At 41.4% G+C, this 25,072-nt stretch overlaps 3 protein-coding genes across 3 annotated transcripts; 1 reads left to right on the forward strand and 2 right to left on the reverse strand.

The window, feature by feature from the left end:
- Positions 1-778: 778 nt before the first annotated feature.
- LOC125435761 (coiled-coil domain-containing protein 107-like) lies at positions 779-14,533 on the forward strand. Its single transcript, XM_048502131.1, has 6 exons — positions 779-1,041; positions 5,081-5,286; positions 8,674-8,740; positions 10,570-10,660; positions 12,882-12,991; positions 13,647-14,533. The coding sequence occupies exons 1-6, from the start codon at positions 885-887 to the stop codon at positions 13,925-13,927; spliced, it is 912 nt and encodes a 303-aa protein (XP_048358088.1). The 5' UTR covers positions 779-884; the 3' UTR covers positions 13,928-14,533.
- A 3,988-nt stretch (positions 14,534-18,521) lies between these two features.
- Positions 18,522-19,276, reverse strand: LOC125435294 (Bardet-Biedl syndrome 12 protein-like). Its single transcript, XM_048501483.1, has 2 exons — positions 19,241-19,276; positions 18,522-19,162 (listed from the first exon to the last, which is right to left on the reverse strand). The coding sequence occupies exons 1-2, from the start codon at positions 19,274-19,276 to the stop codon at positions 18,602-18,604; spliced, it is 597 nt and encodes a 198-aa protein (XP_048357440.1). The 3' UTR covers positions 18,522-18,601.
- Positions 19,277-19,616: 340 nt separating this feature from the next.
- LOC125435295 (Bardet-Biedl syndrome 12 protein homolog) lies at positions 19,617-23,313 on the reverse strand. The gene is made up of 2 exons (XM_048501484.1): positions 23,221-23,313; positions 19,617-20,784 (listed from the first exon to the last, which is right to left on the reverse strand). The coding sequence occupies exon 2, from the start codon at positions 20,754-20,756 to the stop codon at positions 19,617-19,619; it is 1,140 nt and encodes a 379-aa protein (XP_048357441.1). The 5' UTR covers positions 20,757-20,784; positions 23,221-23,313.
- Between the last annotated feature and the right edge of the window lie 1,759 nt (positions 23,314-25,072).

A 25,072-nucleotide genomic window follows, 5' to 3' on the forward strand; every position in this document is an offset into this window, starting at 1 on the left:
GCCATAGCTTGAAGACGCCTGATATAGACCTTGCCTGCTTATATATATATACAACATTTGGTGTTGTTGCTTATATTTCTTCCCAGTTTGGCTAATTAATTGTTGTCTATGGTTCGTACAATTTCTTGATCACTCCTTATAATTTGCCTTCTCAAGCGGGGGAAGCCACGGGAATGGGTCTGCAGTCCTAGTTGCCAGGGATGCTGTGGCTGTTTAGGCTTGAGCAGGACTATAGTTCTTCTGGGTTAATAATGGGGGGAGGGGGGCAAAGGTCTGGCTGTAGGACATAGGTGTCAAACTCGCGGCCCTCCAGATGTTATGGACTACAGTTCCCATCATCCCCTGCCAGCATCATGCTGGCAGGGGATGATGGGAGCTGTAGTCCATAACATGGGTAGTATACAGTGTAACTCACAGGTGTATAGCTGGGTAGTATACAGTGTAACTCACAGGTGTCAAACTCGCGGCCCTCCAGATGTTATGGACTACAGATCCCATCATCCCCTGCCAGCATCATGCTGGCAGGGGATTATGGGAGCTGTAGTCCACAACATCTGGAGGGCCGCGAGTTCGAACACCTGTGCTGTAGGACATCTGCCGAGGAAGGTCTCGAGGCTGCCTCCTGCTCTACACACTACAACAAATCGTCTCCCCGAGCCGCTCCCATTTTAAGCCGGCCCTACAAAGCGGCCCAGAGCCCACAAGGGGGCGCCATCAAGAGGAAGAGGAGACCCTGAGGTCGCTCTGTCCTCCTCCTCTCTCCTCTCTTTCCTCTTCCTCGCAGGAGGTTTCAAGGGTGCGATGTGCGCCGCTCTGAAAGAGGGGAGAAGGGAGGCGAATTGTAGCTGCAATTCCCGGGCCGTGCAAGGCTTGCTCCTGGCACCATGGTGCTCTCCGCGGGGCAGCAGGTGCTGATCTCCGCCGTGCTGGTGTTTTGCGTTTTTGTTGTGATGCCCAGGATGTTTGGTGGAGGAGGTGGCAGGTCCCCACGCCCTGCTAGGGCTCCCTCCGGCCGCCCCGATCCTTATCAGCATCGTCACGGTATAAACTGCCACTTTCCCCCGCTCTTTCCCTGTATTGAGTAACATAGAGAGGAGTAAAGCAAATGGCGAGCTTAGAGGTTCCTCTGCTACCCAGAACGGGACCTTCTGTTTCCCCCCACCCCGATTGTTTCTTTTAAATGTTATTTCAAAGCGTAAGCATGTATGGATAACTTGAGCTATGACGGACTACCCTCGGTGACTTCCGTACTTATTGCTTAGTGTTCTAGGAGTTTATGTGGCCAAGGATGCTCGTGGGGAATAGCTGTGTTGGTCTGAGTATGGGAATTCCTTTAGATTACTGGGAGGTAGACCTTGTGGACGTGCAGATAATAATGGTAGACAAAATGAGACTTGTATGTCTGCAGTCTAAAAATTATGCCAAACGCGAAAAAGTTAATGCGGAAAACACTGGAAGCTAACTCTTCAATAACTCCACACACATTAAGAATTAAGTATTTTATGTTGGAGCTGATCATAGTTCCAAAGGGGCAGGTGGGGCGTGACACACTGTACGCGTGCCCCTGTATGAGTGTGGCGAGGGTGTTCCAGTGGCGTTCCGGGACGGGGCGGGGGTGGAGGACGCATTGGTGCACCGGGCGCTTTTCTCCTCTTGCTACACCTCTGTTGATTAGCAGAAGGTGAATGGAAGCTTCTTCAGTGTGACTGAAAAGAATAGACTAGGACCCACCGAGAATATCTGTTGGATCATTTAGAACTGTTGTATGATAACATATCTATCTATCTATCTATCTATCTATCTATCTATCTATCTATCTATCTATCTATCTATCTATCTATCTATCTATCTATCTATCTATCTATCTATCTATCTATCTATCTATCTATCTATCTATCTATCTATTAATTAATTATTTGGATTTTTATACTGCCCCATCTCTGAGGGGCTCTGGGCAGTGTACAACATAAATGACATATATGACAGACATATTAAATAAACAGGGATGGAAGGGCCCTGCACTTTTTAAAATATAGTATAAGAAGTGTACCCTGTTTATTTTAGTGCCTGATAAGGATACATGAGCTGCCCCTGTATCAGGAGCTTGTGAAAGGATGAGTATTAGGACTAATAAAAGGAAACACTTCTTCACGCAACGTGTGATTGGTGTTTGGAATATGCTGCCACAGGAGGAGGTGGTGGCCACTAACCTGGATAGCTTTAAAAGGGACTAGGACAGATTTATGGAGGAGAAGTCGATTTATGGCTACCAATCTTGATCCTCCTTGATCTGAGATTGCAAATGCCTTAGTAGACCAGGTGCTTGGGAGCAGCAGCAGCAGAAGGCCATTGCTTTCACCTCCTGCATGTGAGCTCCCAAAGGCACCTGGTGGGCCACTGCGAGTAGCAGAGAGCTGGACTAGATGGACTCTGGTCTGATCTAGCAGGCATGTTCTTATGAGTAACAAAAACTTTTCAAGTATCAGTGGAAAAAGGAAGCATGAGGCACTTCGCTGTATCTTTAAACATTAGATTTATGAATCCCTATGTAAATTTGCCCACAAGGTTTTTTTAAAAAAAGCTTAACATTCTCTCCAGTCAGATTCTCAGAACTGAGATTGTGTCTCAGAACTGAGATTACTGTATGTGCAGTTCAACATATACAGCTATTACAGTCTGGCAACTGTTTTCTGTAGCCTCTTGCATCATTGTTAATATAACTCTTTGTTCCTTTCCTGTGATCTGACTGGTCTGAGAACAGTCAGATTTGCATGTGCTGTGAACCTATTAAAAATCTGCGGATTCTAGATTTATACTGAAGTAGTGCATCATTGATTTATATGTGTGTCATAGTACAAAAAATGCTGTTCAACAGTTAATGTACAATACTTTATCTCAGTAAACTCTTCTTTAGTTAACAGAGGTATTTCACTATTAATCTTTGTGCTATTCTCTGGCTGTTACTATCCTAAGAGAGTTAATATAATCATGAATATAGTCTGAGGAACACCAACAGGTTATCTGTGGGTAGAGAAAACTTCTCTTATTATCTAGTGCTGGTGATTTATAATATTTATTATACTTTTCTTGATAACAGTCTTTTGAAGCAGGCAGTGTTTATTACTGTTTAGCATAATGTGAAATGGATGTAAAGCCAGTGTCTGTATCCTGCATTCAAATGCTAATGCATTTGGAAAAGTTATTCTATTTATTTATTGGATTTCTTCTACCGCCCACCCCCAAAGGACTCTGGGCGGTGCACAACGTATAAAATTCAATAATATAGACCCAATTACAACATAAAGCCAGTTAAAATTAATAAGTACAATACAAAAATAAAATATTAATATTAATATTAATAGATGGCAAGATGGCAATTCAATTTGACATGGTGGCATAGCAATATTAAATTACACAGAATTTTGACCGCCAGTTAGAATATAGGTGATGGCAACTCAAGGGGGTGTACTTCTTGAGCGACGATCATGGCCCGTTAAGTCATGGGAAAATATCCTAGAATTGTCATCTGCTTTTCTCTCAAGATAGAGAACTGAACTGGGTCTTGAATCATTTTCACATGAATTCTTTTTGTGGCTGTGAGAAAGTGATAGGAGAAAGAGCTAGCTAAACTAAAATTACTGTTGTATGCACAGAATCTAAATGCCTTTTTAAGGAAGCCCTTTAGTTTGGACAAAACTGTGTTTTCCTATCACTTGGACTGTGATATGCTGCTTCTGTTACAATAGTGGGATTCCAGCAGGACCGTTGGAATGGAATAATATGTCATTGGCACTACCAACACCCTTGATGATGAGTGACACCACTGTGCCTGCCCTGATGATTCCCTGACTGTGCAGCTCAGCACACGCACAAGAGTCTTAGGCCCCTTCCGCACACGCAAAATAATGCGTTTTCAAACCACTTTCACAACTGTTTGCAAGTGGATTTTGCCATTCCGCACAGCTTCAAAGAGCACTGAAAGCAGTTTGAAAGTGCATTATTCTGCATGTGCAGAATGAGCCATAGAGTAATTTTTAAGGCATACTTCAAAGGAGCTCCTTGTTGGTTTCACCATCATCAATCTGTCTTTAGACTTTGTCCAAAGACTACCTGAATGTATCCATTTTTATCCCAAGGAAATTCCCTCTTTGGAGGCCAAGTACACTCTTTGTACACTGGAATAGTTTGTTCTTTTCTTTTTGGAAGAGTAATAGCGATCCTTTCAGCAATGTTCCTCTCCATCCATCAAAATCTGTTATGTATACCGATATTTCAGTTTTGCTCTGAAAAAGCTAAAATGCTGGTAGGAATGTAGTGGCTAAGAGAATAAGCTGTGATCCACCAGTTCTCTGTTTCCTATCTTACCTTTGGTAAACACACCATCTTAGCACTGTGAAAGGAGTTTGCAAATACAGCAAAGTTCAACATGTTCCCAGCACTGAAAGTGCTATATATAAAGTGTATTTTTACTACTGTTCTTTAAGCTGCTAGTCTCACTTGTTTCTTAGATCATTTGAAGCATTTCTGTTGCTATTTCTTCTGCTCAGTAGATTCAGGGCATCTTGGAATGATCTAAAGCTTTTTAAACAATGGCCCTAGGGCTTGGGAGCTTTTCCAAAGATGTCAAGAAAGCCCCCTTACATCACTGGTCAGGAAACAGTGCATGATGGGCTTCATTTGAGCAGGTTTTTTGGGCTAGGATAATTGGATCGAGTTCTGTATATGATTTATGTTTCTTCTAATTTTGTGGCCGTTTTTAATTACAGTTTTAATGTTTTGTGCTGATGGTTAGCTATACTGATTGAAGGGCAGATTCTGCAGGGGCCAAAAACAGCAGTGCGAAAACGATGTGAAAACAGCGTAAAATGGTTTTAAAGGGTGTAAAAGGGTTTGCACCATTTTCATACCGTTTTCACACTGCTGTTTTTGGCCCAGGCGGAATCTGCCAAGGAGAAACAGTATAGGTCTCTAAATAAAAGCCCTATCTAAACATAGGTATGGACAAGCAAGCCAAATGAAAGTTTCGGTCTTCATCTGTTAAGCTGGAATAGCTCTAAACCTAAATAAAATTATTTTTTAGGTGGACCTGAGAAAATTCTCCAGTCCCACACAAATCCAGGAAATGCTGGAAGTAAAACATATCAGAGCATCCAGCAAATGAGGAATGCAATGGAGAAGGAGTTCAAGACTGAGCGCACCAGAGGGAATGGCAAAGACTTTGCTTTAACACTCATGCCCTTGTATGCTATTGGTGTGGGGGTATTTGCTTTATACAAATTTTTAAAGGTACATGTTAATTTTATTGCTGTTAAATGAAAACTGCCTGCCCATTTACCTATGTACAGTAAGAGTTTGTTCTGTAATATCTATATCATAACTCTGCATTATAATATTACTTGACAGTGCCTGTCTGAAGGAGAAATCTTTACTTTCACTCATACATCAAAAATCAACATTTTTTTTAAAATGTAAGTTTCTGAAGCACTTTCTGTTTTCTTTTACAAAAATTAAAGGCTTTGAGGACTACACCATGCAATACCATATAGCAGTGATGGTGAACTTTTTCAAGACCGAGTGCCCAAATTGCAACCAAAAACCCACTTATTTATCACAAAGTGCCAACACGACAATTTAACCAGAATACTGAGGTTTTAGTTTAGAAAAAATGGCTCGGAGGCGTGAGTTACTCAGGAGTAAGCTTTGTGATAGTCAGTGGCTTTGCTTTGAAGCAACTGTGCAACTCTTCTAACGGGTGAATTATAACCCTACGAGGGTTTACTCAGAAGCAAGCCCCATTACCAGCAACCAAGCTTACTCCCAGGTAAAGGATCGCGCTTTAGTTCTTCACATGAAAATGAGTGGAGTTTAACAGCACTTAACAGGGTTAACTACGCTGCTTCCCCAAAACTAGGTCTTAGTTTTAATGCTAATAAACAAGCCAGCAGCCCAGGCCAGCCTAGAAGGGGGGGGGGCTCTGTTTGTGCGTGCCCACAGAGAGGGCTCTGAGTGCCACCTCTGGCACACGTGCCATAGGTTCGCCACCACTGCCATATAGTTTCATTTATCTGCTTTCTAGATCAAACTTGGGATGGCAAATATTTAGATTTCAGAATATTTCTCCTTGACTTTGCAGCATGTTATCAAAAAGGGTGAGAAAGAACATGGTTACGGTTGTGTACTGTTCAGTGAAGAGTTAATGGACAAGATATCAGCAGTCAGGCCCCTTCCGCACATGCAGAATAATGCACTTTCAATCCATTTTCAATGCACTTTGACACTGGATTTTAGTATGCAAAATCCACTTGCAAACAATTGTGAAAGTGGATTGAAAGTGGATTATTCTGCATGTGCGGAAGGGACCTCAGAGTAGCAAATTGGGTATTGCTGGGATCCTTTCTTCTTTATTAGTGAACAGAGGTGGGGAAGGAAGAACCCAAGGTGGAGGTGTTCACGGCTCCTAATGTATCATGTGAATGAAGGCACAAGGTTGCTAATTGAACTCCTATAAATCTGATGTATGTTGAAGGAGAGTCACCAAGCCACTGGACCTTCCTGTAGCAACTAGTAATCAAATTGTAATAGAACGTTTTACAAATGTCTTCTGATTTGGGTAGATTCTGACTAAAACAATTTTGAAATATTGTGTGTTATAGGTTTTGATACCATCCCTGTTGAGGCTTTCTTATTGCAGTTCTTATTTCTTCCTGTGTACTGATAGTTTGTTCATCGTATTGCTAGCTCTGTTCACTAGCTCAGGAGTCCTCTGTCCTGTAGCTCAAGAGCCCATTTGAGCCTGCAGGCCCATTTAGAATTCTGACAGGGTGGCGGTGCAACCACAAAATGGCTGCCATAAGAGGCGGAACCAACCACAAGACATCAGGTTGTTCAGTCACGCGTAACAGTAACTCTTCCACATTTCTTGCAGAAACTCTGTTTAACAGGATGCCTTTTTAAATGACCATATTGTTTACTTCAGTTGTATAGTGAAGATCCTTATATTGTGGTGGCAGCTGCTGCTGAAGCAACTTTTTAAGAATCTGTATAACCAATCAGAAGCCTTACTGTGCAAAAGCTCCACTTTCTAAAACAGTGGTTCTCAACCTGTGGGTCGCGACCCTTCTGGGGGTCGAACGACCCATTCACAGGGGTTGCCGGAGACTCTCTGCATCAGTGTTCTCCATCTGTAAAATGGATAAATGTTAGGGTTGGGGGTTACCGCAACATGAGGAACTGTATTAAAGGGTTGCGGCATTAGGAAGGTTGAGAACCACTGTTCTAAAAATGCTTTGCCGGCCCCAGTACAGATTCCAGTGGGATAATGTCCTTTTATCTCTCTCTCAGAAAAGAGTGAATCTCTGCTCTTGTAGCATGGCTTCTTATGCACCATATTGGCTGAATGCCTAGCAAAACTGCTGCAAACAATCTGCCAGTGAATAACAGGCTGCAACAGACAGCTGCACAATGAGATCACTAAACAAAAACAAATAACCAGAAGATGTTTCCTCAGTATGTTTGAGGAGAAGCATATATTTCCCAAAGAAATAATAAGTTGATAAACCAGCATTTAAATAAAAGATGGTAAAACCAGCCACTGCTGAATTTATTCATTTTTTGTTACCTTTTGTCTTTTGAAGGCATATATGAGTGGCTGAGCAGTGGAACAGAGAAGAACTCATTCTAAAGCTCTTAATAGAATATGCCAAAACTGGCCATAAGAAGTGGGGGGGGGGGTAATTGTTTGTCTTGTCGTTTCTAATGAATGGAACAGTGTCATGATGAAGATTGCTTAATTTTTTTTAAGTAATATGTTTCCCCTCTGTCTGATTTTATTTTATTTGGTTGTTTTATTCCTATTTTGCCTAAGGTGGCTTGGTTTGAGATATTTATTATATTGTTAATTTATGTTCTGACTGTGGGTGCTATTTTAAAGTTATTGGACACTTGGAGAATGTGGGATACATGTCTTCATAGAAAGAAACTTGTAACAGTGGGGTGCTGTGTGGTTTCCGGGCTGTATGGCCGTGTTCTAGCAGCATTCTCTCCTGACGTTTCGCCTGCATCTGTGGCTGGCATCTTCAGAGGATCCTCAGATGCAGGCAAAACGTCAGGAGAGAATGCTGCTAGAACACGGCCATACCGCCCGGAAACCACACAGCACCCCAGTGATTCCAGCCGTGAAAGCCTTCGACAATACATTAAACTTGTAATGGTCTGCTGCATACAGAAATCTTCCCATCTGTGGCTGTTCTAGAAAGTGGAGAATTATTTCACCAGAACACCAAACTTGTGCTTGATGACCTGTAATAGAGGCCTGATGGATGGAACTATGTTCATAACCTGTACTATGAAAAAAGGTTAATGAGGAAGGGTTCTATCACTGTGAAAAAGGAGATCTTGTACATGAGAGCACACTTGATTTGAATCTAATTTTTATAAGGGCTGGTACTAGTCTGGTAGCATTAAAATCAGAGACTGAAACATAAGGAGGTGGGGCAAAGGAGGTTTGACATGGTCTTGGAGGAAGTATTTAAAGCATTGTTATACCAAGACTCAACCTCCAAACCATTACACTGTAATCAAAACAAATCTTGCCAGTGTGGAATGCATTTTTGTTATTATTTAGATATATTAAATATGTAAAGTAATTGTAATAATTTTGGTTTTATTTTCCAGATGAAATCTCAAGAGGAAAGTTTACCTATAAAAGAAAAAATTACAGAAGATAAAACAAAAGAAACAGGTAGTGCTCATAGGTTCTTACCATCTGGTTTATAGGCACTCTTGTTAAACGTGCCATAGCTAGTACAATATTCCAGGAACCACGTTTGATTCTCTGCTCTGCCACCTGAGCTGTGGAGGCTTATCTGGGGAATTCAGATTAGCCTGTACACTCCCACACATGCCAGCTGGGTGACCTTGAGCTAGTCACAGCTTCTCGGAGCTCTCTCAGCCTCACCTACCTCACAGGGTGTTTGTTGTGAGGGGGGAAGGGCAAGGATATTGTAAGCCCCTTTGAGTCTCCTACAGGAGAGAAAGGGGGGATATAAATCCAAACTCCTCCTCCTCCTCCTCTTCTTCTTCTCCTTTAATACTTCAAAGAAATACTATGGTTTACTTGGGTACAAAGCAGTAGTCTCTATTGTTAGTACATACTGTTAGCATCCTAGAAGTATACATCCATGTAATGTAATGAATTGGCTAATGACAGTGAAGGAGTTGGATTTGTTGACATATTCCTTTAAAAACTTTTTGTAAATTGAGGTAAATTTGTTTTATAATAAATTGGACAAATGACAAAATGGTTGCTATTTGGGTGCGTAACCTCTTGATTTTTTAAAATTGGGATAAATTGGCATGTTATAATGATTACTTTGGAGGCTGTGCTGTAAATTGGCATGTTCTCATAATGCTGTAAGAGTTGGCTTACAAAAAAAATCTATACAATTACTGAAAGTGCACTTAAATCACATCTTGTCATGTTAAAAGGAAACATTATTTGTTAGATTGTCACTGGCAAAATAAATGGACGTAATATATAGGTATAGTATGGAAAATAGAATTCTTAGTAGTATGATAATTGAATAAATCTCTTCATACTCTGTTTCCCCTAATATAAGACATCCCCGAAAAATAAGACATAGTAGAGGTTTTGCTGAAGTGCGAAATATAAGGCATCCCCCGAAAGTAAGACATAGCAAAGTTTTTGTTTGGAAGCATGCCTGACGAACAGAACACAGGAAAAATAAGACATTCCCTGAAAATAAGACATAGCACACCTTTGGGACCAAAAATTAATATAAGACACTGTCATTTGTCCACTGTCTTATATTCGGGGAAACACTAGTCATTTTTCTTCTATACCAGTAAAGATTAATTTTGATTTTTTCCCCCAAATGTAGCACTGTTCTCAGCTCAATGAAAGTTACTACCTCTAAGTTCAATGAAACCTATTCCCTTGCAAGTGTTAGTAAGACCAAACTTAATGGTAATTAATTTTAATTTATTGAGTCTGGGTTCCTCGCAGCCACAAAACAGCTGTGAAGAATTGCTAAAAAAAACAAAAGGAGAGCCCAAATGGGAATTCCCCCAAGCTTTTTCCTTGTGCTTGAGCAGTTGGGATGGGGGAAAAGGAGTGATTTCCCCATTTTTAAGACTCCATATGCATTAAAATATTCCACCTGCAGCAGCAAAAATGAGAAATAATTCCCTCCAGCTCTATTTTGCATGGAACAACTTGGCGGCGGGGGGGTGGGGGGTGGAGAGAACAGGAGCCCTTCTTCCCCTTGAAGTGGCATTCTGAGCCCATTTGGGTTCTCTTTTATTTTTTAAAAGCCATTCCCTGTTTATGCTATGTGGTTGTGGGGAACCCCCAGTTGGTCTGAGGAAACAGCTCTTTAAAAACCCAAATATATCATTTGGCTCTAAGACTACAACCTGGGAAACTTTTAACCTTGTTGTATTACACAGTTTTCTAGAAAATAATCTGTACGCGTTAAAATGTTTATGAATGCTCAAACGTAACTGCCCTTTTAACTTGCAGTGTTTCTTTTTTCAAACTTTTCCTTGTAGAATGCCAGCTTTTGGAGTTAGAGCAACATCTAGAGCAGACAGAGAAAATGTTAAATTCTTTATTGACTCAGTTAGATCCACTTTCAAACTGGTGAGTTCACCTCCTAGGACAGCTTAATGCATTGACTTAAATAGCATTATCAACTGCTTTAATATTGGAGAGAGTTGTTGTGCATTTGTGAATGTGAACAGAAGTGCTTCAAATGATTATAATGTGAATTTGAATTTCTTGCTCTCTGTGTGTCAACTTTGATAATTGAAGTTTTATTGAATAAGTTTTTACATTCACTTCATGTTTCTCAGTACACTTTGCAAACACTCAGGTTTATCTTACAAAACTAGAAGAACAAATTGCCTAGGTGTCAGTATTAGTGCTTACACACTTACAAAATTCCACACATTTTATCTGCCCTAAGTTCAGTGCTTTTGGAAGTAGATTTTTTCCTGATTGTCACAGTATCATGATATATCTCCAGTCTTCTGAAACCTGCTTTGCTCCAAAGATTGAGAAAGATCTTAGTAAAGCAAGGATGGTTGCTGAATAAATGGATACATTTGGATTTTCTGGCCCACATGGCACCCATTCTTCCTGACCCTGTTCCCTTGATATCCATTTCTTCCAGCATCATTTGTGTAAAATCCGTCACTAGAATATCATTGTATGTATATACCATTGCAATAAAGGTACATCAGGTTCTCTCAATTCTCAGCTTTTGGTTCTAAGTAAATATTTCCTTATATTTGGAAATGTAAGGCAAAAGGCATACCTTTGCAAGGGAGTGGACTAAACACTTACTTACCAAAGAATAAAGAAAAAGAAAGCTAGTGTAACCTCTATCTGTGGGTTCTGTGGGGCAGAACTTGGAATGAGTTTGCAACAACAAATTTTAAAAACAAAATGGTTTTCTTTCTTAACATATAGCATCAAACATCAACATTTAACATCACACTTCAAGGTCCTGTTCAGGTTTCATTTTCAAGTCCTTATATTTACAGTCTACTGATACTGCAAAGTCCAATTCTTCTTTGCAAGTGGGTTGGCTCCTGAAGACTCCAAGGGCTTGATGAACAGGATTCAACATGATGAAGGTTTCCAGGAGAACTCTCACCCATTACAAACATAAAAAACCCCTGAAACAATAAACTCCAACATTTACAACATAGCAAAAAATAAACAACTCCCTTCCCACTAGTTCCCAACAACATTGCAGTTACCTTAACAAGGTGTTAAGGGCTTATACAAACCAAGGTCCGAGTCTGGTAGCCTTGTCTCCTCCAAACTACATGAGCTCTGCAGCCTTCTGCTGCTTTGAGTCTCCACCCCTTTCTGGGTCAACCCATTCTGAGCATGGGGGTTACACTAGGAATTCAGAACCTGTTCCACCTATTGGTACAATGGTATATCCATGTAATGATATTTATGTGGCAGGGGTTTTTTTAATTGCAGAACCCTGGTGGCTCTGGAGTGGGAGGGTGGGGAACACTTTTTAAGGACTGGTTCAGAGTAAAGATTATATGAATATACCGTACTCCTTTCCTCATGACGTCGAGCAAAACATTGATGCAGAAAGCTGCTGGTTGCCCAGTTGAAGTGCAGCTAGGCTTATGGCATATTTTCTGGACAGGACTGGATTGTTGGTGCACTTTGCAACATATGATCCATTTGCAACATTTGATCCATCTATACTCTTAATCTGGATCCTGAACAGCTGACTACTTTAATGACACTAAAAGTGATCTGTGGTAATTGGCAGCAGTTTCAAGCAAAGTTCTAGAACAGTGGTGGCGTACCTATGGCACGCGTGCCAGAGGTGGCACTCAGAGCCCTCTTTGTGGGCACGCGAGCTGTCGCCCCAGTTTGGGCACTCGGCAGTGGCATAGTGCCAAGGGGGCGAGGGGTGTGTGATACACTGGGCGCATGCCCCTGCGAGGGCATGACAAGGGTGTTCTGGGGGCGGGGCAGGGGTGTTTCGGGACATTCCGGAGGCATTTCACGTCAAGGCGGGGGCGGGCAGGGGTGTGGCAGGGACGCAGGGTGCACGCATGCCCCAAGTGCAGTTTTCCCTCGCTCCGCCCCTGGCACTCAAACTCTAAAAGGTTCACCATCACTGTTCTGGAATGTGTCTCACAAGAGTGCATTATTGAGACTACATGTGAGTTTTCAGGCTATTATCACTGAGAGACTGAGTTAAAGGTAGCATCCTAACTTAATTAAGATCATATATGTGATTGTCCTAAAACCAAACAGTGTTGTTGGAATTAGGACAACTATTTTCATTTGTTTAATTTTCAAGCAATTTCTTTCATTTCAGCATTAATGCATTGGCTTCAGAACAGAAAGATGAAATAATGGTACAACTTGAATCCATTAGGAAGCTTATGAAAGAAAGTGGATTGGACAAATCAACTGTGAAACCACAAGGTGCATATGTGTTTGGTATTTTAAAGTATCATTCTAATAAACTCCTGCTTGGACTTTTAGAGATTATTTTTGTATTGATGATATTTTTTGAAATAGTAGTATTTGGAGACATCTAATTGCACTAACTGGTATAGTAGAGGAGGATGACTTGAAAGCTCTTTACTTCGTGCTTGTGGCTCATCCCGCACATGCGGAATAATGCACTTTCAAACTGCTTTCAGTGCTCTTTGAAGCTGTGCGGAATGGCAAAATCCACTTGCAAACAGTTGTGAAAGTGGTTTGAAAACGCATTATTTTGCATGTGCGGAAGGGGCCTGTGAGTTGAACCGCTACATTGAAATAAACAGGAATCCTTTTCTTGGTGTGTGAGCTCCAAGCAGCAGACTCCCACTACTTTTATCAACTGTATTCATTGGGTATTAGGTAGTTACATATCTGTCACTACAAAATGAGGACTCTGGTTTAGGGCTTATTAGAGAAATCATAGGGCTTAACACTTTGTCAGAATAAAATTTAACCCACTACATACTGCCATGTAAAGTAAAGCTGCTTGCTTGTGCATTTTTGACAGCAATCCTGTTATAATTGTAGAAGCTTCTAAGCACACTAAATCTGATTATAACTTTAAATCTCAATTTTCTTTTTCTAAATGAAGATATTAGCCACACGTGTCAAGAGAAGCTTGAAGATCTCATTCATTCGTTCAGTGGACACTGTGAAGAAGAGATGAGTGAAGGTGGTAATGAAAGCTGTGGACACGAAATGCTGTTTGGAGAGAATGAGGAACATTGTGAGGAAGAAAAGCATGAACATCATGACCACGATGAGCTCATACTCAGTTCACTGGAGCAGCCAAAGAAGACAGAAGTTACCGGAATAATTAATGAAGATATATCAGAACCAGAGTCTGAATTAAGAAGACGTAATAGAAAATGAATGAAACATAGAACATTACAGTGAATTGTTGCACAAACCTAGATGCACTTCTAACTTATTCTGGACTGGATTCCCAACTACTGTAACATGCTTTAAAAACAGGATCGTTATGAAGCTTTTCATTATCTTCAGAATAACTTAACATATTATTTAATTGGAGTTCTGTGCGGTATTTCTTCATATTTTATTAGGAAAACTGAGGAATGGCAGTAGAATATGTCATAGGCATTTTAATTTGTTTCATGGTAAGGCAGGTGTTTGTATATTAGATGTTCCAGCAGTCATAACTTGGGCAAGTAGTGACTGGCATTCTGCAACGAGACTCGTTGGTTGCTTTGGCTACTGAGTTGCAATGTTCTTTTTCCTATTTGACTGGTATTTTCTCTTTGTTTGGAAGAGCTAAGTTATCTCAGAACCATTGCATGATTCATTTACATGTTTTGAAAATCACATTTTTCATTAACATTTTTCAAATGTTTCATTCAAAAGTATCAAAAACTGCTTGATGAAGCTTAACAGAGAAAGAGAATGAAATGTGATGTATATAAACCAGTTCCTACCTATGATGTGTATTTTCTATGAGAATAAATTGGAAAAATGGAGGAACCACCTGGCCCGCAGCACGCTGTAAGACCATTCCAGGTTTTTTTACTCTTCTGAATTTTAATACTTCCTTCAATTCTTGTGGCACCACAATTCAAGAAGGATATTGACAAGCTGGAGTAGGTCCAGAGGAGGGCAACCAAAATAGTAAAAGGTATAGAATCTATGCTTTATGAGGAGAGACTGAGGCCCCTTCCGCTCACGCAAAATAATGCGTTTTCAAACCACTTTCACAACTGTTTGCAAGTGGATTTTGCCATTCTGCACAGCTTCAAAGAGCACTGAAAGCAGTTTGAAAGTGCATTATTCTGCATGTGCGGAATGAGCCTGAAGGAGCTGGGGATGTTTAGTTTGGTGAAGAGAAGGTTAAGAGGTGACATGATAGCCATGTTTAGATATTTGAAGGGATGCCATGTTGGTGAGGGAGCAAGCTTGTTTTCTTCAGATCCTCTGAAGATGCCAGCCACAGATGCAGGCAAAACGTCAGGAGAAAATGCTACTAGAACACGGCCATACAGCCTGGAAACCACACAGCACCCCAGTGATTCCGGCCGTGAAAGCCTTCCATAATACAAGCTTGTTTTCTGCTGCTCCAGAGACTAAGACCAGGAGTAATGGGTTCAAGGTGAAGGAAAAAAGATTCCACCTAAACACAGGAAAAACCTCCTGATCGTAAGGGAATGCACTACCTTGAAGTGTGGTGGTCTCCTCCTTTGGAGGTTTTCAAAGAGAGGCTCGATGACCATCTGTCAGGAGTGCTTTGATTGTGTGTTTCGGCATTGCAGGGGGTTGGACTTGATGGCCTTTGGGGTCTCTTCCAACTCTATGAGTCTTCTATGAGTCTATGAGATCACTGTGGAGCCTGTTTTAAAAGCTCAGACAGCAAACATACACAAAGATAAAAAGCATTAAAATTGTTGTAACTTTTAAAGATCTTTGAGTAGGGTGTTGCCTGGGGCTTTTGGTTATCTCATTTGGCTGAGAAATTCTCGTTTGGATCCACAAAAATAAAGTCTTTCTCCTACGTACATCATCCTTGCCTTGATTCAAAAGGCCAATTCTCCCATCCTGCGCTTAGTCTGCCTTGACCAGGAAAGGGGGGGGGGTCTATTGAAACCCTCATCACATTAAAGCCCCATTGTTCATTATTCACATACATAGTAGGACTGTTCTGCTTCCACACAAATCTCCATACAGCTATGGAAAGATTTCGAAATGAATCTGAGCACCCTTATACGTGTCTGTTTTCTTTTCTGTCCTATAACGTGAAAACGGGCGTAACGAGGCAAACTGTAGCCCTGGGCAAAACCTGAGATGGATGCCCCCCGCCCCCCCCGCCCCATGGGCAGCCACTCCACCACGACCAAATTTTTTTTGCACCAGGACATTGGTGCCTGCAGGGGGTGCATTTTTAGACATATCAGCACCAAAATTTCAGCGTATCGTCAAGAGACTGTCCTTATGCTACCCCCCAGGTTTGGGGGGTTTGGTTCAAGGAGTCCAAAGTTATGGACTCCCAAAGGGGGTGCCCCATCCTCCATTGTTTCCAATGGAAGCTAATAGGAGATGGGGGCTACAGTTTTGAGGGTCCATAACTTTGGCCCCCATGAACCAAACTGCACCAAACCTGGGGGGTATCATCAGGACAGTTTCCAGAAATTTTGGTGCCGATACATCCAAAAATGCGCCCCCTGAAGGAACATCCCAGAAATTTGCCCAAGAATCTTTGTTCTGCAATGGACAGAAAAACAAGGAAAATTATGACCATCAATCGAGCACTGCATCCAAGAAGTGATGTAGACATACTCTACCTAGCAAGATCAGAAGGAGGAAGAGGACTGCTCCACGTCAAGCAATCAGTAGAGGAAGAGAAAAGAGGCCTGAAAGAATACATCCAAGAAAGTCAAGAGCCAGCATTGAAAGAAGTCCACAAGGCTGAGATGCTGAAAGCCAAAGAATCAAAAGAGTATAGAGTCCAACAGTTTAAAACACGAAAGGAGCAGTGGCTAAATAAGCCACTCCGTGGGCAGTACTTTAAGAACATTGAAGGGAAGGTTGACAGCAAGAAAAAATGGGAGTGGCTCAGAAGAGGAACTCTAAAGAAGGAAACTGAAGGCCTGATTTTTCCTGCCCAGGAGCAAGCATTACGGATAAATGCAATAAAGACACGAATCGAAAAGTCCTACAATGACCCAAAGTGCCGTCTCTGCAAAGAGGGTGATGAAACCGCGGAGCACATCGTGTGCTGTTGTAAGAAAACAGCCCAAACTGACTATCTCGAACGTCACAATAGGCTAGCAGCAATGGTGCACTGGAACCTTTGCAAAAAGTACGGCTCTCGCCCTTGTAGCAGCAGGGAACCTGGTACGAAAGCACAAGTTTTCAAGAAGAAGACCACAGAAAATGAAGAAGCAAAAATACTCTTTGGGACTTTAGAATACACAGACAGACAGACACCTGGCAATAACAACACCCCAGAACATAACCAGTGGTAGAGAAAAACATGTTTGGATCATAGATGATGTTGCTGTGCCAGTTGACTAGCAGGGTAGAAGGACACAAAGAGCTGGAAAAGATCACAAAATACAAGGACCACTACAAATTGAAGTTGAACGACTGTGGCAAAAAAAGAACAACAGTCATCCCAACTGAGTAGTCGGGTGCTCTAGGAGGAATCCCAAGAAACATTCAAACACATCTGGATATCCTAAACATGGACAGAACATCACTCAACCTACTGCAGAAAGAAGCACCCCTAGAAACTACACATATTCTACGCAAATACCTCCAATATCCTAGATCCTTGGGAAGGACTCGATATTCAGAGATGAATTCCAGACACTTGTGCTGTGTTGTTATGTGTATAATAATAATAATAATAATAATAATAATAATAATAATAATAATAATAATAATAATAATAATACTAATAATAATAATAATAATAATAATAATAATAATAATAATGTAATATGTAATAATAAAGATCTTTGAAGCGGCATCTTTGAAACAATTGGCTGACAAAATCACCATATGTCAGCTGCAAAAGGCTTCAATTCTACCTCGGCTCTGCACGCATTATTCGTCGATACATCACACAGTCCTAGATGCTTGGGAAGTATCCGACGTGTGATGTAATACAAAATCCAGCATATTGATCTTGCTTGCTGTGTGTAACTGTTTTGTATCAATAATAATAATAATAATAATACAATATTATTGTACAAATCACGTACATTATTCTAGTATTTATTTACAATATTTATCAACCATCTTGGAGCAGCAGTGGCGTAGGTGGTTAAGAGCTCATGTATCTAATCTGGAGGAACCGGGTTTGATTCCCAGCTCTGCCACCTGAGCTGTGGAGGCTTATCTGGGGAATTCAGTTTGGCCTGTGCACTCCCACAGACGCCAGCTGGGTGACCTTGGGCTAGTCACAGCTTCTCGGAGCTCTCTCAGCCCCACCTACCTCACAGGGGGTTTGTTGTGAGGGGGGAAGGGCAAGGAGATTGTAAGCCCCTTTGAGTCTCCTGCAGGAGAGAAAGGGGGGATATAAATCCAAACTCCTCCTCCTCCTCCTCTTCTTCTTCTTCTTCATCATCATCATCATCATCATGAGCTCAAAATGGCTCACAACTGAATGTTAAAAATCATATTTATTTATTTATTTATTTATTTATTTATTTATTTATTTATTTATTCAATTTATATACCGCCCGATCCCCGGTATATAACAATATAAAACAAGCTTAGGGATAAACAATAGGTACTGTTCCTTTATTAACTCAGTTTGAAGGCTTTCTGGGAAAGTATTTAATTATGGCCAAAAGGCCTGTAGAGAAGGTACCAATCTTGAGGGAGAGGAGCTCCACAGTTGGGAGCAGTGGTCAAAAAAACAAACTGGCAGGTACCAAACGACTTAACTGTAGCTAAAGCTCCTGCTGCAGGATGGTGCCATGTAAGATCTGGGATTATTGATAATTAAGCAGGATCTTCTGGAAGTATTTATTGCATCTGCTTTCAGACTTGTGCCTGTTCTATAAATATGACCACATGTAGGCTTACAAAATTTTATAAAAACACCAACTCACTGGAGGCTTTTGATTTTAACAGCTGATCTCTCTTCGGCCCTGTGATAATTTCAGCATCTGTTTGAAGAACTAGGAGCACTAAATCTAGAGCTCTACGCCATGCCTCTGTCTTAGCCATTACATTGTCATACACTTTTAAAGTATTTTCATATGTCCCTGCGTGTTCAACGATTGCCACTCCCATCTTCTCCTTTCTAAACAGGTCCATTATGTAACTGGAAGGTGAACTGTGAATTGCTGCTGTTCTGAGATGCTGCTGTATAAAAAGGCCGGCTTCAAACTCAGATGTACTGTTTGTAGTGTTGCACAAGACAGTGCAAAGGTACTGGCGCCAACCGCAGGCCAAAGCATTAAGTACCAAAGGTTTATACTGTTCCAAAGATGTTGCAAGCCAGGAGGAACCGACATGAAAGTCTCCTGAGGAGTTTTTAGCCTCTTTCCCCAACTTCTCAAGATAACTGAGGCACAGCAACTCAATGGCACCACCTCCAGGAAAGACTGCTTTATCAAGGAGAGCGTGATGTAAATACCTGCGATAAAGCTAACAAGTCCAAAGGAGTTATCTTCTTCAATGGCTTGCATCTTTGGATAATACTGGACTGCTCAGCACCACTGTTACCAGACCGAATTCGCTTTTTGCTAAGTTATAACGCATCCCGGAACTTCATGCTATCCACTTCTATCCAACTTGACTCTCCAGTTCCCCAGAAGTTTAAACAGACATCCTTGCCAACACAACGTTCATTCACCTGAGCAAGGTAGGTCACTATTTCCACTCCTGTAGTATTGCTAAAAGCTTGCAACACCCTATGAGTTACATGATTAATAATCAGTATGTTAACGTTGCCAAACGGTATTTTTCCTCCTAAACTTTTCACATGTATTCTCTCTTTGCACCAAAATTCAAATCAATGTGGTACTGATCTTCAGAATATCTAACACAGCTGTCATCTCCACAAGCCTGGAGCTAGTTAAGCTGGATAGTTCCCACTTTTCTAAAGACTTACGCTTCTCACATTGCATGACCTGTTAAAACCCAAATGGCGGTACATTTCTGTTAGGTCACCATCTACGAGAACAATATTAAGAGGTCTATCCTGAAGCTGCTTAGCAACAGCAGCTTTCTCTGGACATAATAACATGATATACCCAGGACAAACAGAAGAATAACGTTCAGACACCCCTGGTAAACAGCAAGTTACTATTTCTGAAATATTAAACTGAAAAGGATGGGAGCCAGCTGTTTGATCATCAGTCTGCAACCAGCATCTAAGAATATCCTGTACCAGCTTCATTTCAGGCCCCTTTCCATGGCTAAGAGACATTGCCATCTGATCCAAATATTTGAGTTCATTCCTACTTTCTGCAGATCCATCCAAGCAATCTGTTGGATGTTGCGATTGAATTTCCCTTGCAGTACTGAAATATCTACTGTGGATGAATTTTGACCTTTTGCTACCATTTGACACATCCAAAGGACTTTCGCAAACTGGGAAAACACAGCTGTCATCTACTGGCTTAGCATGTGTGTTGCTTTTAGTGAACACCTGTGGATATCGAGAACTTTCCCAAGGCTCAACAGTATTTGCTTGCAGAATGGTAGGGTCTTTTAACTGTTTTTCTGGCATATGGACTCCGAAAATGTGGTTGATACCTGAAGTTTTCATTTCCATCATTTGTCTTCCAGTTGTGTCAATGAGGGCTTTGTGGTTGTATTTTATAGGAATATCATCTAGCTTTTGTGTCATGTTGGGTACTGATATTTTCAGGCACTGAACTTGCTCAATGCAAGAACCGAGACCTTCAGACATCACAGCTGCTATTACCGAAAGGGGAACTCCCCGCTCAAGGCACTCAAGTACAGCATTGCTCCATGAACTAACAAGAAACAACAGGGTAGCTGTTCCGGTTTTATACTCCTTGTTCTGCGCCTGGATGGCATCGTTGAGAAGTTGTCCCACTGCGTTATCTGAATCCAAGCTTTCAAGAAGTCGTACTGCCGAGCAAATCAACACACCCCCATAAGTTCTTCCATCAACGATAAATTTAGATAATTTAACTGGTCCTAGAAAGCTCTTTACAGGGGATGCCGAAGACAAAAGTTGCTGCAATCCCAAATGCCTCTTCCGGTTCATGTCTCCAAAAGCCACGATCCCAAGACATCTGCAAAGGAAACAAAGGAAACATATTGTTTCGGCCTTTTATTGCCTTCCTCCTCTTACTTCATCCATTCCATGCTTTTTAAAATTTTGAATGTCTTCAACAGGGACACAGCCGCTGGAAGCAGATGAATTTTCATGTCCCTCACAAATACCCTGTTTCCCCGAATATAAGACATCCCCAAAAAATAAGACATGGTAGAGGTTTTGCTGAAGTGCGAAATATAAGGCATCCCCCGAAAGTAAGACATAGCAAAGGTTTTGTTTGGAAGCATGCCCGACGAACAGAACACAGAAAAATAAGACATCCCCTGAAAATAAGACATAGTGCATCTTTGTTAGGCACAGGGCTAGGCCCTGTCCTCAGAGCAAAGGCTCTGTCCGGTTACTCACAAATAACCATCCATAAGCTTCTTCAGTGTTCAGAGTTTTATTGTTTCAATTCTGCGCAGAAGAGGGAACACAGACTCTCCGTAAAAATCAGACAGGGAGCTGTGTAACATAATTTATAGTTACAAAAACATACCTCCCCGGTTCTTGCTCATTGGGTTGAGTCAAGTAGACGTACAGACCTGGTCATCTTATCCCACCTCTTACCACACCTTTCCATCCCATATTTCTAATGTAACTTGAGTCTAAAACACCTCATGTATAAAAAATTTCTATATAACAACTACTGGTTTCTATAGCAATCAAGTCTTCTGCTAATTCTTATCTCCTTGGTGGGGCCCTGTTTCTTTCAACTCAAGGCCAGTGTCAGGCTGCTCTGAGTTTCGTTTCTCGCTTCCTTTGTGTTAACCAGACTTTACTGAAAAGTGCAGAAATCTCCCCCACTTCTCCTAAGCAAGGCCTCTCTACTAATAAAATTACAGTTCTTTGTTTAACTAACAGCATCTTACTGACCTTTTATAAATTACCTCTAATATACTTTATATAATTAAATATATGGCTTAAAACACTATAAACTATATGTTCATATCATCTTTGGGAGCAAAAATTAATATAAGACACTGTCTTATATTCGGGGAAACGGTAGTAGTTGAACACGGAACACAGGTAACGAACATTATAACTAAGGTAATGGCACTGGGCAGTTAGAACGAGCCACATCTAATTTATTTTTAATTTTTTATAATTATAATTAATTTATATTTAATATATTTATTTATTTATATATTTACATATATACACACACACACATATATACATATATATACACATACATATAAATTTTAATATAATTTAAATAATAAAAAAATTAAATATCCATATTTAGCTGTTGATCGATTTCACACAACTAAATTGAAAGGGGAAGGGGAGAACAGGTTTTATGCATGGGATACTTTTGTTTTAAAAACTAAAAATCCACCCCATAAGTTCTGCTAATTAGATTTCAGAGTAACAAACTCTTAAAAGGTGGATAAAAAAAGGTGACTCGTTTATACGTTTCTAGGCTTTTCTTTTAAAGACAAAAATCCTCCCTGAAGTCCTGCTAAATAAATAGCCTTGTAGGGCAGTGATGGCGAACCTTTTCGAGACCGAGTGCCCAAACTGCAACCCAAAACCCACTTATTTATCGCAAAGTGCCAACACGGCAATTTAACCTGAATACTGAGGTTTTAGTATAGAAAAAGTGGTTGGCTCTGAGGCATGTGTTACTCGGGAGTAAGCTTGGTGGTAGTTGTTGGCTTCGCTTTGAAGCAACCATGAAACTCTTCGAACAGGTGAATCACGACCCTAGGAGGGTTTACTCAGAAGCAAGCCACATTGCCAGCAACCGAGCTTACTCCCAGGTAAAGGATCATGCTTTAGTTCTTCGCATGAAAATCAGTGGGGTTTAACAGCACTTAACAGGGTCACCTACACTGTTTCCCCAAAACTCGGTCTTAGGTTTAATGCTAATAATCAAGCCCAGCAGCCCAGGCCAGCCTAGATGTGTGTGTGGTATTATTATTGTGGGGGGGGGGGGTCGATTTCCCCCCCACATGATGAACTCTGTTTGTGTGTGCCCACAGACAGGGCTCTGAGTGCCACCTCTGGCACCTGTGCCATAGGTTGGCCATCACTGTTGAAGGGTTTCCCTGTTTTGGAAAGAAACAACCCGCCAGACAGCTCTCGCGTCTCCTTTGCTAACCTCGCCTAAGTTAAGACCTTCTTTCAAACTAGATAGCAAACTAATAATAATAACGATAATAATAAAAGGGGAGATGGTAAAAAGAGCTAAGATTTGATATTATCTCAGAGAAGCGACCTCCCTCCCACCCTCCGCCCATGCAACTGAGCAGACAGGAAAAGAGGCACGCAGCATACCATTTCTAGTCCTGGGGGGGGGGGGGACAAGAGCACCCCTCCCAGTCCTTTCAGGAACCACCCAGCTCTTGCAACCACATCACTGTCCGCTATTTTAAAATGTCACACATTGATAATCTTTCAATCCTACCGGGGCTGTTGTGATCCAAGGCCAATGTCCTCCCCCGTTTTTAAATCTTCATTTGGAACAATCCATCTCCCTCTCAAGGCACGTAGCCGCTGCTGCCAGAGCAACGGGGTTTCCCAAAGGCTTGCAACAGGGCAGGGGCTGTAGCACATTTATTGCAATTTGAAGCTTTTATTACCAGTAGAACGGGAGCAGCTAAAGAAGAACAATGGATACCACCAGGAACACTTTATCAGCAAATCCTATTGAATGGCTCCGAAGAAACTAGGTACCTGAATTGACATGGGGAACAAACTAAAGTCTATGAAACTCTTCCCCAACTCCCCCCCCCCGCCCCCAAATTATACTTCTGCCTATACACATGAAGATCTCATGAAAAACTTGGTGGTTGTCTTTCAGTTTTATGATGTACTTTCCAAACTTTTTCTGATATGAGAGAAACCCATTTGGCAATTATCAAGCAACAACCAAATGCTCCCTCCTCACTTGCAAGGTAAGATCTCCAGAATGAAGAACATTAATCCCAGGGCCCCTTCCGCACACACAAAATAATGCATTTTCAAACCACTTTCACAACTGTTTGCAAGTGGATTTTGCTATTCCGCACAGCTTCAAAGAGCACTGAAAGCAGTTTGAAAGTGCATTATTCTGCATGTGCGGAATGAGCCCCAGAGCGCTCCAAAAGAATGCACAGCTCACTGAAAGGCTGCTGTGGTGTAGTGATTAAGAGTGGCATACTCTGATCTGGAGAACCTGGTTTTGATGCCTGCAATAAAATCAAAGAAGCACACTTCTATTTTATTAATCTTACATTTACTTTTATTATTATTATTAATTTATTTAGCCATATTGTAGTGTAGTTAGGGTGTTGTTGTTTTTTAATTCCTTACGGTTCCCCATCGTGTACGTGACTATTGGAGGCTTGACTCATGGAGCTACACCCTCCGCTTTAATGTTCCTGCAGTTTGAACGCAAAAGACTCATGAAACATCACAAAAGGGTGCCGGACTTGTGACTGCGTTTACCAACCGCACCCAGGAAGAACACCTTTTGCAGCGGCCATCACCTTTTGTCTTATGACGGGATTAAGCCGATGAGATCACCCACAGCAGAGAAGACCCCGGCTCCACCCCTGGATCTGCCTCCCACCAATGAGAAAATTGGACTTTTATTATTTACCGCTGTACATTGAAATAGGACTTTCCTGCTGTCCTTTGCTGTCCTTTGTGTACTAAGAACTGCCGCCTTTGATTCTTTATTTCTCTCACAGCAATTGGGAGTTTCCTTCAAGCTACATTCAGGTCACAGTGTGTGAACTGACCAGTTAATAGCACAAAGGAACGTACAACAAGATAGGAGGCATTTCATTTCTTAATGATAGCAGAGCCAGGAGTGATTTTATTCCACTTCTGGACTTGTTTTGAATAAAGACGAAACAATGTCTTATTTCTGTATTAGATAGGTAGGAACCAACTGTATTAGGTAGAAAATAGGATTTATAGTTATCTTTTGTATTCTCTGGATTTGCGTCTGCATGGAACCTCCTTGGCTCAAGGCAGGAATCCACCCTTGCTCCACCTGAGCTTGTCCCTTTCATTTGTAAAACTCTTAATGGACGCTGACAAAGGGGGACCCCCGGAAGAAGCGCCTCTCCCTGCCTAATCTCGCCAGCAGGCAGATAAGGGGGCCATTGTCATCAAGTTTCGTTTCCCGACCCCAAGCACCCAAGGGACTCTTTGTGTTCTTCCCGCCAGTGCATATGTCATCGCCTTGCCTTCCTCCAGCCACAAAATCCAAGAAGGGGCTGCCCATCGAACTCTGATTGGTTCCCATGCATGATTGGTTACTGTGTATT

Source organism: Sphaerodactylus townsendi, linkage group LG06, assembly GCF_021028975.2.
Source record: "Sphaerodactylus townsendi isolate TG3544 linkage group LG06, MPM_Stown_v2.3, whole genome shotgun sequence".
Classification (NCBI taxonomy): Eukaryota; Metazoa; Chordata; class Lepidosauria; order Squamata; family Sphaerodactylidae; genus Sphaerodactylus; species Sphaerodactylus townsendi.